The sequence below is a fragment of the Elgaria multicarinata genome, chromosome 20 (assembly GCF_023053635.1).
Source record: "Elgaria multicarinata webbii isolate HBS135686 ecotype San Diego chromosome 20, rElgMul1.1.pri, whole genome shotgun sequence".
In the NCBI taxonomy this organism is placed as follows: domain Eukaryota; kingdom Metazoa; phylum Chordata; class Lepidosauria; order Squamata; family Anguidae; genus Elgaria; species Elgaria multicarinata.
This window is the reverse complement of record NC_086190.1, coordinates 11,724,075-11,742,681: the sequence shown is the minus strand read 5'-3', so window position 1 is coordinate 11,742,681 and position 18,607 is coordinate 11,724,075. Positions and strand designations below refer to the sequence as shown.

General features: G+C 47.6%; 1 protein-coding gene across 1 annotated transcript in view; it reads right to left on the bottom strand.

Annotated features, from left to right (window-relative positions):
* Positions 1-10,045: 10,045 nt before the first annotated feature.
* The window catches only part of CFAP74 (cilia and flagella associated protein 74), a 116,098-nt gene continuing 107,536 nt past the window's right edge, over positions 10,046-18,607 (bottom strand). Inside the window, exons 35-39 of the mRNA XM_063145448.1 lie at positions 17,204-17,358; positions 15,044-15,179; positions 13,010-13,137; positions 10,702-10,836; positions 10,046-10,288 (exon numbers count right to left, since the gene is read on the bottom strand). Coding sequence (XP_063001518.1) covers positions 10,190-10,288; positions 10,702-10,836; positions 13,010-13,137; positions 15,044-15,179; positions 17,204-17,358 — 653 coding nt within the window. The 3' untranslated portion in view covers positions 10,046-10,189. The remainder of the gene's footprint in view (positions 10,289-10,701; positions 10,837-13,009; positions 13,138-15,043; positions 15,180-17,203; positions 17,359-18,607) is intronic.

Sequence of the window (18,607 nt, the reverse complement as noted above, 5' to 3'; positions counted from 1 at the left end):
TCTCGGTGGTGCCCCCCCCCCCAATCGTGGAATGAACTCCCCGATGGAGCCTGCCTGGCACCAACATTATTTTTTTAGCTGCAGGTTAAGATCTTCCTCTACACTCCGGCGTTTGGTAGCGTTGGGTAAGGTTTTTAATCGAGTCCTAGGATTTCTTATTGTATTGTTAAAATTGTTTATATGTGTGTGTGTGCATTTTTGTATGCATGTATATGTATTTGTTTATATGCTTGTACGTAAACGGGTTTTACATTATGTACAATATTGTATTTTTAAGGTTTTTAATCTTTGTAAACCGCTCAAAGAGTTTTGCCTATTGGGTGGTATAGAAATGTAATAAATAAAATGAAATGGGATCCCATTTATTTTTATTAGAAATAAAACTAGCTGCTTTTGGAGAATAATGAAAACGTATATATATATGCTTGCAGAATTCAAAGTATTTGGTATAAGGCATGTGACTTGAACAACGTTGTGCAAAAGAGCTAAATGTGGCAGATCCATGCATTTATAAACCCTGATTTGCTGCAATCATAAAAAAAAATGCAGAGGGTGTGGTTTTAAGGAACAGGGTGGAGGAGTCAAAATCCTCCCACATTTGTTTATGGCCAGCCCTGTCACAATCCGGCAGGAATTAAGGTGGGTGGGATCTAATTTAAGGAACACATGGGGCGTGTCTGCAAATGAGAGCACCTTTCACCATCCCATCACACTTTGTTCTAAATAAAACATGGAGGTTGTTGGCTCACGTAATCTTTTGTTTTCTTGACACACAATTTGGATTTGGGGGTTTCCTTGATGTAGAGCCCAAAATGTCCGGTTTGCAAGATGAAAGCTACGGGTCTGCTTCTGATTTGTCCCATATAAAGTAGAAGACTGACTTATGGATTTATCTTCTTTTGCATCCAGGTTTATATGATTAAACCTAGCTGGGGTTGAAGCACACAGATCTAGAGTCTTTTTGTTTTTGTATATATATTTTTACCATATTAGAGTAGCAAACTGGCATGATGGATTGAATCAAACTGATTTTTATTTCCTTGCCAAGACTGCATACCAGCTGTCCCCAACCTGGTGTTGTTTGGGGCAATGACTTGTAGTGATCATCCAGAGCCTCCTTTCCTCCCACCTTGCAGTTTTCGCTAGATGGGCTTTTTTTTTTTTTTTTGCCCATCTAGCTCAGGTGCTTCGGAGGGGGAGAGAAGGCGCTGGTGAGGCCTCAGGATAGCTCATATCCTGGCCTTTTCATTCTCCACCCCTCCCTGCTCACTGAAATACCCCCCTTTCTGCTCTCTCCATGTTGCTTTTCCATCTTGAAGAGCAGCTGGGGCGTTTCTTTTCACGGTGTCTGCAAGGGGTCAGGGGAGGGGTGAGGATGTCCGACTCCCTCTTCCGAAGTTGGAATGCTGTTTCCGACCTCGGAAGGGGATCAACTGAACAATCCTAGGTCCCCTCAGATGATGGATAACATCATAGGATTGTTTCCTTCTATCTGAATTCAATGCCTCTCGGCCTCAGTGATTACTGCTGTCATAGGATCTCCCCATTGCTCTGCTCTGAAGATGGAATGGCATAGCGGATATCCTACAGTGTGATGTAGCTGCAAAAAAAAAGCAAATGCTATTTTGGGCTGCATTAATAGAAGTAGAGCTTCCAAATCACACGAGGTACTGGTTCCCCGCTATTCAGCACTGGTTAGGCCTCGTCTTGAGTATTGCATCCAGTTCTGGGCTCCACACTTCAAGAAGGATGCAGGCAAGCTGGAGCATGTTCAGAGGAGGGCAATGAGGATGGTCAGGGGTCTTGAAACAGCCCTATGAGGAAAGTCTGAAAGAACTGGGCATGTTTAGCCTGGAGAAGGGACATGATAGCACTCTTCAAGTATTTGAAAGGTTGTCACACCGAGGAGGGCCAGGATCTCTTCTCGATCATCCCAGAGTGCAGGACATAGAATACTGGGCTCGTTACAGGAAGCCAGATTCCGGCTGGACATTAGGAAAGACTTCCTGACTGTTAGAGCAGTACGACAATGGAACCAATTACCCAGGGAGGTGGTGGGCTCTCCCACGCTAGAGACATCAAAGAGGCAGCTGGACAACCATCTGTCAGGTATGCTTCAGAGTGGATTCCTGCATTGAGCAGGGGGTTGGACTGGATGGCCTTCCAACTCTACTATTCTATGATTCTCCAACTCCAACACTCTCTCCAGCTACCGGTCTTCCACTGGTGATGAGAAAATTACTACCCTAAATGTTATCACTGCGCCCACTAATTCACTAGTAGTGAATTAGAACTAGATGCATTTCATCAGTTTTGTGGGTCGATTATTCCATTAAAGTTTTACTTGATTAATCATCATGGGTCAATTTTAAATGGCAGGGCAGTGAGTTGAGAACACACTTGTTCTGCTTTTTGAGGCTACTTTGTTTCTGGTGTGTTATTGGAAGCACAGAGAGAGAGAGAGAGAGAGAGAGAGAGAGAGAGAGAGAGAGAGAGAGAGAGAGAGGAGAAAGAACATTAGACAGCTTCTCCTCCAAACAATGAGCAGTATGTTTTATTACCTTGTAAGCTATCTCACAATCCCTTCGACATCTTACAAAGCCATCTGCACGGAGGTTTGGGCAATAGTTACGTGCCACGCCCCTCTTCTCAGAGCAAGGATCCTTGTACGGGCAATGCGACAGAGTTTCGTTTGCTTTACTAAAGAGAACACACAGGTGTGTCTTTGTCACACTTCCTTTGTTTGCAAATATACAAGCAAAGCAGAGTGGAGGCAAATACGTTTCTATCGGCAGAAAGCTCAACCTCCCTGCTACACCCCACCACCCCAAGCACCTCTGTGCCTCTCAACTCAAACTGAAAGGTGGATCCAAACTGTTTTCCCGTCTCCTCCCATAAGCTGGAGGGTGTCACTTGCCCTAACTCTCATGGTGTAGCCAGGTTCTCACTGGCTCCAATCCTGCAAGGCCTCCCACCCTCACAGAATCCTAGAAGAGTAGACTTGGAAGGGGCCTATAAGGCCATCCAGTCCAACCCCCTGCTCAAGGCAGGAATTTATTTATTTTATTTATTTATTTAAGGATTTTTATGCCGCCATTCAGCCAAAAAAGGCTCTCATGGTGGCTTACAAAAGTATTTCTTGACAGTCCCTGCCCACAGGCTTACAATCTAAAAGACATGACACAAAAGGAAAGGGGATTGGGAGGGAGGAGGAGGAGGGGGAAAAGGAAAGCAAATTCAGGCACTACAATCTTAGTTGGAAAGTTCAGCAGTTACAGGTGACAGCAGGAGGGAGGGGTGCTCTCAGCTGGAGCTGGACCCAGGCACGGTGGAGAGGTGGGAATCCACCTTTATTATTATTATTATTGCATTTCTTTACCGCCCAATAGTCGAAACTCTCTGGGCAGTTCACAAAAATTAAAGCATCCCTGACAGAGAGCTGTTCAGCTGCACCTTGAATTCCTTCCTCCCTTTGTAATTATTTCTTTTATTGTTTTTAATTGTTTTTAATTTATTTGTGTTTATGTTATGTCTCAATTAAGATTTTTTTTAAAAATCTGTATTTTATTGTTAGCCACGTTAAGTGCCATTTTTTAAAAAAAAATTGCTGGAAAGGTGGGATAAATCTTAAATACATATTTACTTATGAGTACACTTATACATATATACATATATACTCCATGTCTCTGCCCATACAGTGGCTCAGTTAGGACAACACAATAACCACCGGTGGTTTTAGTAGTCAACCATCAGTTGGGTGGTCAATTGTTGACAATTGTGTCATCTGTCGGGCAAAAGCCACCCCACGGTTGACTTTTTCCTCAAAATAACTACTGGAGAAACACAACCGGCGGCAGAGTTAATTAGTTGCACAACTGGTGGTTAGTGTGTTGTCTGAATTAGGGTGACCATATGAGAAGGAGGACAGGGCTCCCGTATCTTTAACAGTTGCATAGAAAAGGGAATTTCAGCAGGTGTCATTTGTATATATGGAGAACCTGGTGAAATTCCCTCTTCATCACAACAATTAAAGCTGCAGAAGCTATACTAGAGTGACCAGATGTAAAAGAGGGCAGGGCTCCTGCAGCTTTAACTGTTGTGATGAAGAGGGAATTTCACCAGGTTCTCCATATATACAAATGACACCTGCTGAGATTCCCTTTTCTATGCAACTGTTAAAGATACAGGAGCCCTGTCCTCCTTTTCATAGGGTCACCCTAATGGCCCATTCAGTGATCAAGATGCCGAAACCCACAACAATATTCAAGTCTTTGTAAATGCCATCAGTCAATTTAACCAACAAATTATCTGCCTTCCAGCCAATTTATCTGAGGAAGCGTGGGAATTGGTATAAGAAGATTTTTGGAATGAGGCAATGTTTTGGAATGAGTGCATGTTGTATAACACAATCTATTGCCCAGATCCCAGCCTCAAGCAGTACAGGGCAAAGATCAGGCTGAAGGCAATAATGTCAGGAGGGGTGGGTTAGAGGTCAGCGTCATTTGTAAGGGAGAGTATATCTCAAACGTCAGGACTGCCACTCCGGAAAGGGGGAAAAATCCTTTTCGATAAATTGCCGATAGAGATCTTTTTTTTCCATTGACTCAGTGGGGCAAAGAGCTCGAAATTTGTAAAGGGGGGAGAAAAATTGAGCACAGGAGGGTCAAAGTATTTGAAACATTTACAAGGAAAGGAGCCTGTCACCCTTTCTTCCCTAAAGGGGCATTTTATCAATGAGGAAAACCCAAAGTCACGTTGCACATATTTTCCATTCTCTTCGTCGCAACCCTGTATGGTTCCTCCACGCACATTCACAAGTACCCTATTTCTTCGATTCTAAGACACACTTTCCCCCCATATAAACATCTCTAAAAATGGGGTGCGTCTTAGAATCGCGGGTGTGTCTTAGGGTTTTTTTTTTCTGTTGGTGGTACTGAAATTCGTGTGCGTCTTACAATTGATGGCGTCTTACAATCGAAGAAATACGGTACATCCATGCGTCTTTGTGACTTCAAATCAGGATGCACACCCACGGTAGGGCGGCGATATGGCAGCCTGCTGTTTGGCATTCCTCTAGTTAAAGGGGCTATCCAGCCTTAGTCTGGGGTGAAGATAAAAAGCCGTAAAAATGTCAACGACCAACACCAGACGTGGGAACTGTTCACCCAGCAACAGTCCAGAGGAGACTTCGTATATCCAATTGGTTGGATCCAAATTTGGTCACACTTAGAGTAATCCTATTAGTTCCAGTGGTTCTATTCAAAGTGCAAATCGCCTTAAAAAATTGTTAAACATACCTATTTATTAGGGTGACCCTATGAAAAGGAGGTCAGGGCTCCTGTATCTTTAACAGTTGCATAGAAAAGGGAATTTCAGCAGGTGTCATTTGTATATATGGGGAACCTGGTGAAATTCCCTCTTCATCACAACAGTTAAAGCTGAAGGAGCTATACTAGAGTGACCAGATTTAAAAGAGGGCAGCTTTAACTGGTGTGATGAAGAGGGAATTTCACCAGGTTCTCCGTATATACAAATGACACCTGCTGAAATTTCCTTTTCATTACAGCTGCTATAAAGATACAGGAGCCCTGCCTTCCTTTTCATAGGGTCACCCTACATTTAGGAACTTAGGACTTGGTTCTGCTTTCTGTGTCAATGTGCTATTTCATTAAAAATATATATACTTACCAATTTATCCATTTCAAGCTGTGCCTTTCTTCCAACATCATGTGTGTCTATTTCAGCTGTTGGGTCTCTTGTTGGAGTTGGCTGTCCTTCAGACATTTATTTATTTATTGCATTTTTATACCGCCCAATAGCTGGAGCTCTCTGGGCGGTTCACAAAAATTAAAACCATGCAAAGTATAAAACAACATTGTATATTTGGATTCTATTCCATAAGTTATATATGATTGTAATAAAATGTAGTTATGATTTGTGCACAAACATTAGTTTAACTATATCAGCTGTGTGCTCTTTAGCACTTTTGGGTTGTCTCTACTTGTTTCGGTGTTTAAAAATTTTTAGGTGCACATGTCAGCTTTTTTATTTTAAAGACGTGCAGCTAAAAACAAAACAAAACGAACAACCCCTTTGTGAATCTGACAGTTCCTGGGGCGACAGAACACTGTCAATGACCTTAAGGTGACCATTCTGGAACAAAGGAGTTCCAGAGATGGATATCAATATGAAATTGTTGACTTCCACCCCACCTCCGCCCAGCGTGTAAATCTGCCAATCTGAAGTTAACACTCCTTGTCTCTGACGAAGTGGGCAATGTCCTCAAAAGCTTATGCCAGAATAAGGGCTCAATCCCATCAGGATGGCCGCAAGGCTTCAAACTCGGAAGTCTTATGTCCAGCCAGTGCAGAGCAGGAGCAGCACCAGAGGTGATCTTTGCCACTGCACTCTTCCCATTTGGCATTTTGGCTAGATGGGCGTTTTTTGCTCATCTAGCTGGGGCTTTGCAGAGGGGGAGGGAAGGAGACTTGGGACACCCAAGGATACATCCTAAATTGGCTTCCCCAGCCCCCTCCCCACCCTGCCTACCTCCTTTACCCCCTCATCAAGGTTGCCATTGCAAACTCAGAGAGGCAAACGGCACGGTTCTCTCCACATCAGCTGTGAATGGAGTTCGGATTCCTGGCTCCGAGGTTAGAGCACTGCCCCTGACCTCAGATCCAGGAATCCGAACTATCCTACACCCACCCACCCCAGACTGTCTAGGAGTCATCGAATTGCTCCTTAAATTTGTTAGTCGTTAAGGTACCTCAGGACAGCTTTGTTTTTATCTGACCAACAGTTGTAATATACAGGCGCCCTCATCCGAGTGGGAAGACCACACACTATGCAGAACTGTGTGGCACATGGCCAACATCAGAATCCACTCTGATGTACGTTTTTGTGCTTTTAGGTAGCTGGGCATGGCAGGAAGTGGCCCCTGTGTGTGTGTGTGTTTGACAGTTTGGAGCACGCAGCCAGGGCAAGGACGTCTTGGTGTGCAGCGACGTGACTGGGTTATGTTTGCTTCCTTACAAGCTGGTGCCAAGATTACTCTGGGAACAGCCTCGGCTGAAGTGTATTTGCTTTGTGGGGCTATGTCCGGGGCTTCCCCCATAAAACGCGCATTGTGTGAGAGGCGATTCTGGAAAAAGTTTACCATCGTTCTGTTGCTGCGCACAGTGCTGCCCTTTGCCGTGGAAATCCGTTGTGCGCTGGGCAATGCTGCTTACAACACCTAATAATGCTCCTGTTACTTTAGACTTTAGTCTCTAAACTTCAGAGTGACTTCTGTAGGACTTATTTCTGAGAAAATACGCATAGGATTGGGATGCCTGCTGCACAGGGTTGTTGCTACTTATTTCTATGTCTCCAGGGGTGAGGGAGTCATTGCTGAGCTCGTCCTTTGACCTGACAGAATTGGACCACAGACTCTATTGACCCCCCCTTTTTATATCAAATACTGTTTGTAGAATAAAATCCACAGTGCTAAGGGAAAGGAAAGGAACCTCTCGTGCAAACACAGAGTCATCACTGACTCTTGGAGGGACGCCAGCTTTCGCTGATGTTTTCTTGGCAGGCCTTATAGCGGGGTGGTTTGCTGTTGCCTTCCCCGGCCGTTATTCCCTTTCCCCCAGCTAACTGGGTGCTCATTTTACCGACCTCGGGAGGATGGAAGGCTGAGTCGACCCAAGCCGGCTGCCTTTTGCATGTCGTAGGTCTCACTTATACAATAGGTGTGCAGCAATAAATGTTCCCCACTGGTGGAAAAGCAGCTTCAAGAGAGCGGAGTGACTCTGAGCGGGGAAGATGTTGGGAAGGCAATAGCTTAAGTAGCTCGTCTTCCCCCAACTGTGCCTCCATACGAACACAGAACTTCCATTTCGATTTAGAAACGCACAAAACTAAACATGGCAGATGAGAAAGAGATATAAGATCTCTAGACTGCCCTGGTCATAGGACTCTGATAGGGATATATTTATTCATTAAAACCAGGGGTGGGCAACTTATGGCCTTCCAGATGTTTTGCCGTAAAGTTCTCATCAGCCCTTAGCCAATGGTGAGGGATCATGAGTTGCAGACCAAACATCTGGAAGGCCACAAGCCAGTCTGATTCAAACTGTTGCCATTCTCTCATTCTCTCCCTCCTTCTCTCCCTCTCTCTCACACACTCACCCAGTCTCTGTTCTACTTCCCTTGTTCAGGTCAGGTCACAGGAGAATAGAGATCATTAGCAGTTATTCCGCGTAATTCTTGACTTGGCTGGGCTCCCACCTGTCTTTATCGAGGGAGAGTCATGTGGCGAAACAAAGAACACACTGGCCTAAAAATGGCATTTTACCCAGCTCCAGGGCTGCCCAGGTGGAGAGATGGCCTCTGCAGGGGCTGGTGGTCAACACCACCTGCTTATTTGCAGCCTTGAGAAAAGCAGCGTCAAGTACAATCAAGGTGAAGTTGCAAATATCGCAGGGACAGCCCTTAGTATTTGGGGCTTTGGCCCTGGTCAATCCCTGCCCTCAATTTTGTACCGTCTAAGCCAGAAGGGCAGAACCTGGTGTTCTCCAGGTATTGAGGGATGGATGCCCGATTGGTGCTGATGGAAGTTGCAGTTCAACATCTGGAAGGCCACAGGTTTTCTGAGGGCCATTTGGGTTTTTTTCTTTGGGTACCTATCACATCCCCCTTCAACCTTCCCTTCTCAAGGATAAGCATCCCCAGTTCCTTCAATCATGACTCGTAGGATTTAACTTCTATTGCCCAGATCATCTTTGTTGTCCTTCTCTGAACATGATCCAATTCATCAGAACCCTTCTTCAAGTGTGGCGTCCAGAACTGGATACAGCGTTTGGGGTGAACATATAGACTTAAGGAGAGATGGCAGTTTTGCCATTTCACCCCATAAATCAGATAAACGCAGGCTGAACTTTTGGCATATGAAAGATGTTCAGTAACAGAGGGGGGGGGAAGAGCAGAGGGAGCAGAGGGAGGAGGCAGACGGCGGAGTCAAGAGGACCGGTGAACACCCGGGAGTGGCCGATAACCAGCGTGCTCATCTGAGGATGCTCAGAGATTGGAACCAATTGCCTAGGGAGATGGTGGTTTCTCCGTCGCCGGTGGCATTCAAGCAGAGAATGACAGCCAGCGGTCAGGCATGCTTTAAACTGGATCCCTGCACTGAGCAGGGAGTTGGACTTGCTGTCTTAAAGGGCCCCTTCCGTCATTCTATGACTGACCAAGATTTGTGCAGGGGACGGGGGCTTAGGCAAGGCACCCTCAGCCCACCATTGTCACCACTACCCACCACTATCCCAGTGAATCCTTCTGGGAGAGTGCAAGGCCAGTGGTTGCTTCTGCTCCATCTCCGCACTGCAGATGGATCATCTCCGCAGTGCGAGGCCACTGAACTCGCACTGACAGCCAGAAGGAGCAGGGATGTGAGACACGGCAGGTGCCCAAGGACGCTGGCCCTGGACCCCTCGTTTCAATCTTAACCACATCGCTCCAAAAGATTCATCTACACGCGCACGCGCACAGTTGACCAAAGAGGTGTGATTCACAACGGGCCACCCTTGACCGAGATGTAAAAAGCCTGCCGTGTCCGCGAGTCTTGACATGACAAAACATTCCACGTCACGCGCATTTATTGTAATCGCTGGTGGCTAACGTGTATTTGCATGCGGAGGCCACGTCTTGGGCAGCGCAGGCTCCCACGGTATAATTACTGTCTTTCTGAGCACCAACCGAGGTGTGCAATTATCACTCTGGAACAGACTTCGTTGCTCGGCGGCCGGGATGGAATATTCTGCCAGCGGATCAGCCCAGAAACATAAACAGTCATTATCTGCCCTTCACCGTGACTGACATCTGTTTGCAAAAGGCCTGGAATAACTTCAGCCAACTGAACTTCTGCGAGGGCTGTTACCAACGGGCGGGCGTGGGGATCTGCGGTTCAAACCATGAATTTCATCAGCTCCGGCTGCAACTTGGGAGCTACTTGGGATGGTGTGAGCTCAGATCCCAGAGCCCTCTTCTGGCAGAGCAGGAAAACAAGGAATTTGCCGTATCGGCTCCTGCGATCGACTGGAAGGCGCCATGCAGCGTTTGGGAACTCCGTCAGAAGAGATGCAAAGGGACGTTTCTTCCTCTTTCTTGAGAAGAGTCAGCTTGGAAGTTTCGGCTTGGCGGGAGCTCACTTGGTCACAATCCTGCCCATGAAGTAGACATTGTAGATTTCCTTAACGTCTCCTTTGACGGTCAACACGGCTGACCCCGTCACAGGCTGATTGGGCTGCGGAGGCAAGATGGAGGGGAGTGCCAGGCAGAAAGGCGCAAGGAGCAAAAATGCTGGCCCTGCCTGCCCACCCTTTCCTTTTTAGGCTTGAACACATCAACTTAGAGCGGATCTACACAGAGTCGTTGGGGCGCCCCGAAACTCCTAGTGTAGATCCTGCCTACTACCTGTCCAGAAGAGGAGGAGGAGGAGGAGGAGGAGGAGGAGGAGTACATGCAGTACTCTCTCTCTCTCTAGACATGCAAAACTGCTTTATAGAATCAAATCATTGTCTAGGCCATAAATTGTGCTGAACCATGCCCCCCTTCTCCTTAGAAAGAGACTGAGCCTGGAAAAGGGTTTACCCAATATACCTCCTTCCCACCCAGCCCCATATCCATAAACGGCACACTTTGAAACCTGTGACATACATCTGAGCCAGCAGGGGGCACCCAGGAAACAGTGACGGATTTGGTCTGCCCACGTTCTACGGTTCCTTTCACAGGGTCGACAGAGAATCCTTTGAGCTGCACAAGCTGTAGGCTTTCCCAGCTGAATTCTACGTTCTGCGGAAATGAAAGGTTTGCGACACTCAGTCAGTTACAGCTGCTGGCAAAACCTCCGGGGACAAAAAAAATGAAACATTCCCCGAAGATCTGCTCTGCTCCCGTTCATAGACCCGGTAGACGTCTTTAAAAATGGAAGGTGACTGAAATCCATATAAGGGAGGATCTCAGTCTTCCTGGGTATTCCATGCAAGGCCCATAGGCATCACAGAGTCAAACTGGTTTAAATGTAATTCCCCTCCCCCACAGAGCACCAGGCACAGCAGATTTTCGGGTCTCTTGGAGCCAAACTAAAATTCCCAGGATTCTTCGGGAAGAGCTGTGCTAGTTGAACTGGTACTGAGCCAATGCAAGCGTGCAGTGACGATCTGACGCTACACGTGAACACAATTTGAGTGACAGTTGGAGGGGAGGGTTTGCAGAATTGGAAACTTGCGTGCCAATTTGGAGGAGCCCAAGGGATCTCTACAGATGCGCCTGACAACTTCCCCCCCGCCCCCATTTTTCTCTTGCGCAGTTGCTGCAGGGAAGCTGTGTGAGGCGGGATTTCCCCCGGGGTAAAACATCCCAAGATACTATCAGCCATCTTCTGCGGGGCTGTCGATACGGTGCCTGCGGTGGCCGCAAAGCTGCGCTGCATCAGTTACATCACGCAGCCACAGATTCGCAGCATCACGGGGCTTTCCTGCGAAGCTGCGTGGTAAAAAAAAAGTTGGGAACGTAACCCGACTTTTTTCTTCAAAGCGAGGTCATCACGGCCCTTCCGCCGCGTGACCTTGCTCTGGGGTCGAATTGGGGGTGGATGACGACCCCTGATTGGTTGCCGGAAGCTGGGCAGAGAGCAGGGTTGTGTTAATTAACTTCTCTGATGCTGCATTAATTCACCTCAATTTATATCCCAAACTGTGCATTGGTGGAATGAGGTGAAATGGGGTGTGTGTGTGTGTGTGTGCTCTCACTCACTATGAGAGCACCCCTGTCCCGTTCCCCCTCCCCCTTAGAGCAAACCGTCAGGGAACCCAGCAGATCTCTATTTTTATAAACTGAGGATGCATAGCTGTGCACCAGCAAAGTAAAGGATAAATGCGCAGGTCCTCCCTTCAGATCCTGACCAGGATAACTTGGGATTTTTGCTTCTTCTCAGAACAGTGATCATAATGTGGAGAGCAGGTGGGAGCTATTATTCCCCCCTCCCCAAAGTATGTTTTTCCTGGCACTGAAAATCTGGGTTTTAGGGACAGCTAGCTCTGCCGTATAACACTGACGGAACAGTCATCATACTGCAGAGAAAAAGAGCAACGTGCTTTCCTCCCGTGCTAGTCAAGGTGAAGCCTTGGAGATGAGGGTTTGCAGAATTGGAAACTTGTGTGGTAATTTGGAGGATCCCAAGGGGTCTCTACAGATGTGCCTGACATCTCCCCTGCCCCATTCTTCTCTTGCGCAGTTCCTGCAGGGAAGCCGTGTGAGGTGGGATTTTCCCCAGGTGAAACATCCCAAGATACTATCAACCGCCTTCTGAGGGGCTGTTTGTGTGTGGGAAAAGCCCCGCAGTGGCTGTGAATCTGTGCTGCGTCGGTTATACGACGCGACCACAGATTCACAGCCACTGCAGGGCTTCCCCACGAAGCAGCACAGTGACTTTTTCAGTGGAAGCGAAGTCAGTACGGCTCTTCGGCCATCTGACCTCGCCCTGGGGCCAATTCGGGGGGGGGTGGGGGTCCTGGTGGAAGATGACTGGCGATTGGTCACCTTCCTGTGGGGGTGGATTTGGTACCCAGATGATTGCCGGAAACCCCACGCTCCCTCCTTGGAGTCGGGATTACCCAAAGCCAACCCAGGTAAGAAAAACCACAGAGTTTGGGGGGAAGGGGGCACCAACTCAATACCATGAAGACAGGGCCGGAGTGTGGCTCCCTCAACCACGCTCACAAAATGGTTTATGAGAAAGTGGGACAAAAAAGCACAAACGGAATTGCAAATATAGAACATGACTGAGAGAGATTATTATCTCAAACTTAGATCCCTTTTTGTCTACAACCTACAACCCCTCTGAACTCTATCCTTTCCAGTGTACATAATCCTTAGAATATGGTGAAGGCTTTCCCAGAACCCACTGTGCTCAGGGCCCATGAACGGTGATAGTAGGAGCCATTTACAAATGCCTGCTCTTTACCTTCTTGGATGGGAATTGGGTGGTCTGTATTGCTCCGACTTTCAGCTCTCTTACAGCTGGGATGACGAAGGTCTCTGACTGTACAGACTCCAGGCTGAGAAGAATGGAGTTTGTAGCCTTGTCACTCTCTGCAGGAGAGATAAATCCATTAGACTGCGGTGAGATAGTGGGTAAAAGAATCGGTAGACGCTGAGATCACACAGGGGCCATCGCTATTGTTATTGTAGAGTGCACCTGCAGTAACAATATAATACAAAGCATGAATACACAGCTGCAGTCAAAGGAATATCAAGACCACATGTTTGCGTTCATTCTGTTGTTTCACATAATAAAATGCAAACTTGAAAGGTGACTCAGCCTAGTATGACTTCCAGCTGCAGGGAGACTTCAAAATAGCATCCTTCTAGGTCCTGAGAGGGGTATGGATAGTGTGTGTGTGTGTGTGTGTGTGTGTGTGTGAGCTTTATCTCACCAGCGTTATACTGTGCAATCACTGCGAATTGCGTGCAAAGGACGCCGAAGTTTTCCAGCTTCTGCTTTTATTGTGAAGTACTCCGAAGTTTTCCAGTTTACAATCTGCTTTGACTGTGAAGTACTCCCATGCACCCTGCTTTAATTGTGCTATAAAGGGGAAAGAATCGAGGTATTTTGCTAGTAGTTTTCAAGTGAAACATTTGTTATTTCCCGAGTGGCCACTGGGGGGCGCAGGAGCAGGATTTGATATGTTTAAAGAAAATTAAACAAATGTTTACATCTGCGTAAGCTTTAAAGATAAAGACATCAAAATTGGCACAGTAATAGATATTAAGGAGAGCTTCAAGCATATCAAATTTGAATCGGATTGGGTCAACCATTGATTTTTTATGATTTTTTTACATTTCCCCCCTTAAACCCTTTGCAAAGGATCTTAGGAGCGCTGCCGCCCAGGGTGTGATTTAACAACAACAACGCCGACAGCTTAGCGCTGTAGGGGATAATTCGAGGGAAAAAGGTACATGGGATGAAGCTATGTATCCCTGTTCAGAAGTCACCTTAAACCACAGCTTTAACCACAGTGAATATGGCAAAAAGCCTTTAGCCCCGTGGTTAAAGCTGTGGTTTAAGGTGTCTTCTGAACAGGGGCTTTCTATGTGCCACACAGGGAGAGCGAGAGAATTAGGGAAGGTTACAACAGCTGGGACTGTTTAGCTTGGAGGGGTGGGAAGGAGGCTAAAGGGAGACATGATAGAAGTGTACAAAAGTATGCAAGGTGTGAAGAATGTGGAGAGGGAGACATTTTTCTCCTTCTCTTATAATCCTAGTGGAGGTCAACCCATGAAGCTGTTTGGTGGGAGATTCAGGAAAGAATTTTTCACACAGCGCATAGGTGGAATTCGCTACCACCCCATGCAGTGATGGCCACCAATTTGGATGGCATTTAAAAGTGGGCTGGATCAATTCCTGGAGGAGGAGGACATCAAGGGCTACTAGTCCCGACAGGTATGTGCTACCTCCAGTATCAGAGGTAGTGAGCCTATGTACCCCAGTTGCTGGGCAACGTGGGTGGAAGGGTGCTGTTGCACTTCTGTCCTGCTGATGGGTACCTGGTTTATTTATTTATTTATTTTATTTATTACATTTTTATACCGCCCAATAGCCGAAGCTCTCTGGGCGGTTCACAAAAATTAAAACCACAAAAAACACCCAACAGGTTAAAAACACAATTACGAAATACAGTATAAAAAGCGCAACCAGGATAAAACCACACAGCAAAATTGATATAAGATTAAAATGCAGAGTTAGAAAAGTAAAATTTAAATTTAAGTTAAAATTAAGTGTTAAAATACTGAGTGAATAAAAAGTGAATAAAAAGGTCTGGTGGAAGCCGTAAGCCTCAGGTCTTCCCCACTTCCCTCGGAAGATGCCCCATGGGTGACCATCTTGCCTGGTGAAAGCTGTGCATGTATTTCGGCGGCAACCCACCAGGATCCAACTCCTGGCACCCTTTGCTTCCAGACCAAAGCACAGCAGCTACAGATTTAAGGGCTGCGTTACCTGACTTGGCCGATTCTTCAGTCACAGATGTTGTCACAGCCAACGACTCTATGGACACATCCAACGGCTCGCCTCCTTCCACAAACATAATGTGGTTTCTTGCCGCCCCTTTCACCTGGATCACACGGATGACTTCCTAGAAGGAATGCAATGTTTGTCCTGCCGCATCACAACTGCCAATGGTAGTTTTTGGAGGAGTAAAGAACTCGCCCTAGGCAGCCACACTTAGGGTGACCCTATGGAAAGGAGGACAGGGCTCCTGTGTCTTTAACAGTCGCGTAGAAAAGGGAATTTCAGCAGGTGCCATTTGTACGCATTTAGCACCTGGTGAAATTCCTTCTTCATCACCACAGTTAAAGCTGCAGGAGCGCCCTGTAGCTGGTCAAGAGGGCAGGGCTCCTGCAGCTTTAACTGTTGTGATGGAGAGGGAATTTCAACAGGGGCTGCATACATACAAATGACACCTGCTGAAATCCCCTTCGCTATAAAACTCTTAAAGATACAGGAGCCCTGCCCTCCTTTTCGTATGGTCACCCTAACCACACTGAGCCCCTTGCCAAGCTGGGAAAAAGCGGAAGGGAGTTCAGAGAAGCCTCGGCCATCCAGCTGAACGTCTTCGGGATTTTCGTGGATCTGCAAATGGAAGAGTTCTTCCTCTTGCTGCTTTCCCAGGTGCACTTGAGCGTGCCATGCCCTTTGGCCCGGCAGACACTAGGTGGCACTCAGTGCTCATGCTCTTGCTTCATCGTTAGCAACGGAAAGGGGGTGAAGCAGGGGAAGTCCGACTCTTTCTCCGTCCAGCCCAGCAGTGTCTGCTCTGACTGGCAGCAACCCTCCAGGGATCCAGGCAAAGAAGGGTCTTTCCTATCACCTCCTCCCTGATCCTTCACAACTGGAGATGCTGGGAACAGGACCTGGTACCGTCTGCACACAAGGGACGTGCCCTTTCACGGAGTTATGACCTTGCGAGGTTGTCGGTTTCAGGAACCACAGTGGAGACCCTGGCTTTGCAGCCTCAGCAATAAACCAGCCCCACCCAAATTGCTGGAGTTTGTGGATTTGTGTTGATTTCACTTTCCTCATCCTCTCAGATTGTTTGGGGAGGGGGGGGGAGAGAAGCAGGGTCGGAGTCCATGTGTCCTTCCCCAGTACTTTTGAATATAACGCATGGTCCTTTATAGAGTCATCACAAATTAAATAAAAAGGACAGGATCCTGCCCCAAGGTGCTTACAGTTTAAATTGGGAGGGTGGGGAGGGAGGTAACAGAGGGAGCGTAGGAATAAGTGAGGTTAATAAAATACTGATGCAAGCAAATGCAGAGGCGTGCTGGGAGCAAGTGCAACCCCTGCCGTCGGTTCTGCCGGGACCAGCTTCCAACTGGCTCCTCTCCTCCTGGACTGCCTCCCTAGTAAGGAGGGACAAACGCATGGGCGGAGAAGCGACGGTACGGAAACGCGATTCCCCACTGTGTGATGGCGCTCTGAGAGGGACGGAAGACAAAGTCAGCGTCCCTGCTCATAAAATTGTGCCACCACTGCATCCCTGCCAACCCTGCTTCCGCTATACCACTGCTGAGCCCTAAAATGCCTGAAATGTATCCTTTGGCTTATCATAGAATCATAGAATAGCAGAGTTGGAAGGGGCCTATAAGGCCATCGAGTCCAACCCCCTGCTCAATGCAGGAATCCACCCTAAAGCATCCCTGACAGAGGGTTGTCCAGCTGCCTCTTGAAGGCCTCTAGTGTGGGAGAGCCCACAACCTCCCTAGGTAACTGATTCCACCGTCGCACTGCTCTAACAGTCAGGAAGTTTTTCCTGATGTCCAGCCGGAATCTGGCTTCCTTTAACTTGAGCCCGTTATTTCGTGTCCTGCACTCTGGGAGGATCGAGAAGAGATCCTGGCCCTCCTCTGTGTGACAACCTTTTAAGTATTTGAAGAGTACTATCATGTCTCCCCCTCAATCTTCTCTTCATTTCTGTTGGAGATGAAGACTAAAGGCCTCCCCTAAAAGCTGGGTTTGAGGAACAGATGTAAAGAGATTAAGGTGGCACACCACGTCAGGGTCCTGGGAGGCTGTTCCAAGCACAAGGGGCAGCATTCTTTCCAGATCTGCTGCTGGAGCTCAGTTCTAATCTGGCAGGCCTCACGCCAGCCTCACCTTGCCAAAGAGAAGGACCTGGATGCAGTCAGAGTAATAGAGGCTCTCGTGATCGGGGCTGAAGGTGACGGTGAACTCCTGAAACTTCCCAAGACCGATGGTGCCTTCTATAGGGGAGACGTTGAAGACGCTCAAGCCGCTGTAGTTTTGCGTACCTGGGAAAGGAATCACACAGACATGGGCTGGTAAGGGAATAGCAGCAGGACAGCCAGGTCTCCATGGCTGACGTTTTTAAGTTCTCCTTGTTCGATAGCAGAGCTGACAATCTGGATATTACACATCTTAACCTGGAGGGAATCTACACGTAGTACTGAAGGCGCATGCATGCGCCCCCAGTACGCCCCCAAAACGATGGTGTGTACCTGCAGCCCAGAAGAGACGGAGGAGGAGGAGGCTGGGGAATCCGGCTGCATCCTTGCTGCCGCCGCCTCCCCACCGGCCTCCTGCTGCCAGGTTAAGAGCGACCCGGGTCGGAGAGCTTGGCAGAAGTGGAATCCGAGTTCTCCGACCCGGGTCGCTCTTACCCCGGCAGCAGGAGGCCGGTGGGGAGGCGGCGGTGGCTGGGGAATCCGGCCGCGTCCTTGCCACCGCCGCCGCCCAGGGAACTTCAGCTATTGGGCGGTATAAAAATGCAATAAATAAATAAATAAATAGGTGAACAACTGAGGTAGTTAAGAGTCTACTCTACTGTAGCTTCATAAGTCACAATGGACCCTGGTGGGGAAGGCAGGGGGAATAATGCCAGAAGTGACGGATTTGCAACCTTCGGCGAGAATTTTAAGCGTCCACCGTAGGCTTTATCCCATGTACTCGTTTCCCTCGAATTATCCCCTGTAGAGTAAAGCTGTTGTTGTTGTTGTTAGCTAAATCACACCCCGGGCGGCAGCGCTCCTAAAATCCTTTGCATACCAGGAAATGGGTCTAAGGGGAGAAATGTAACAAAATCATAAAAAAATCAACGGATTACCCAATCCATTTCAAATTTGGTAAGCTTAAAGTGCTCCTTAATATCTATTACTGTGCCAATTTTGATGTTTTTATCTTTAAAACTTAATTTTTACTTTAAACATCAAATCCTGCTCCTGCACCCCCCAGTGGCCGCTCCGAAAACAACAAATGATTCGCTCCAAAACTGGTAGCAAAATAGGTCGGGTCTTTTGGCTTTATAGCCCAATTGAAGCAGGGTGCATGGGAGCGCTTCACAGTCAAAGCCGATTATAAGCTGGAAAACTTCGGAGTCCTTTGCACACAATTCGCAGTGATTGCACAGTATAACCCTGGCGTGATGAAGCTAAGAGTATACGCCTAGCCGAGCTCACTCACACAGGCATCGATCAACGGAGGCCGGGCAGCCCACGGTTGTCCCCGTCACCGCCCTGAATTCGAAACGGCAAATGCAAGTAG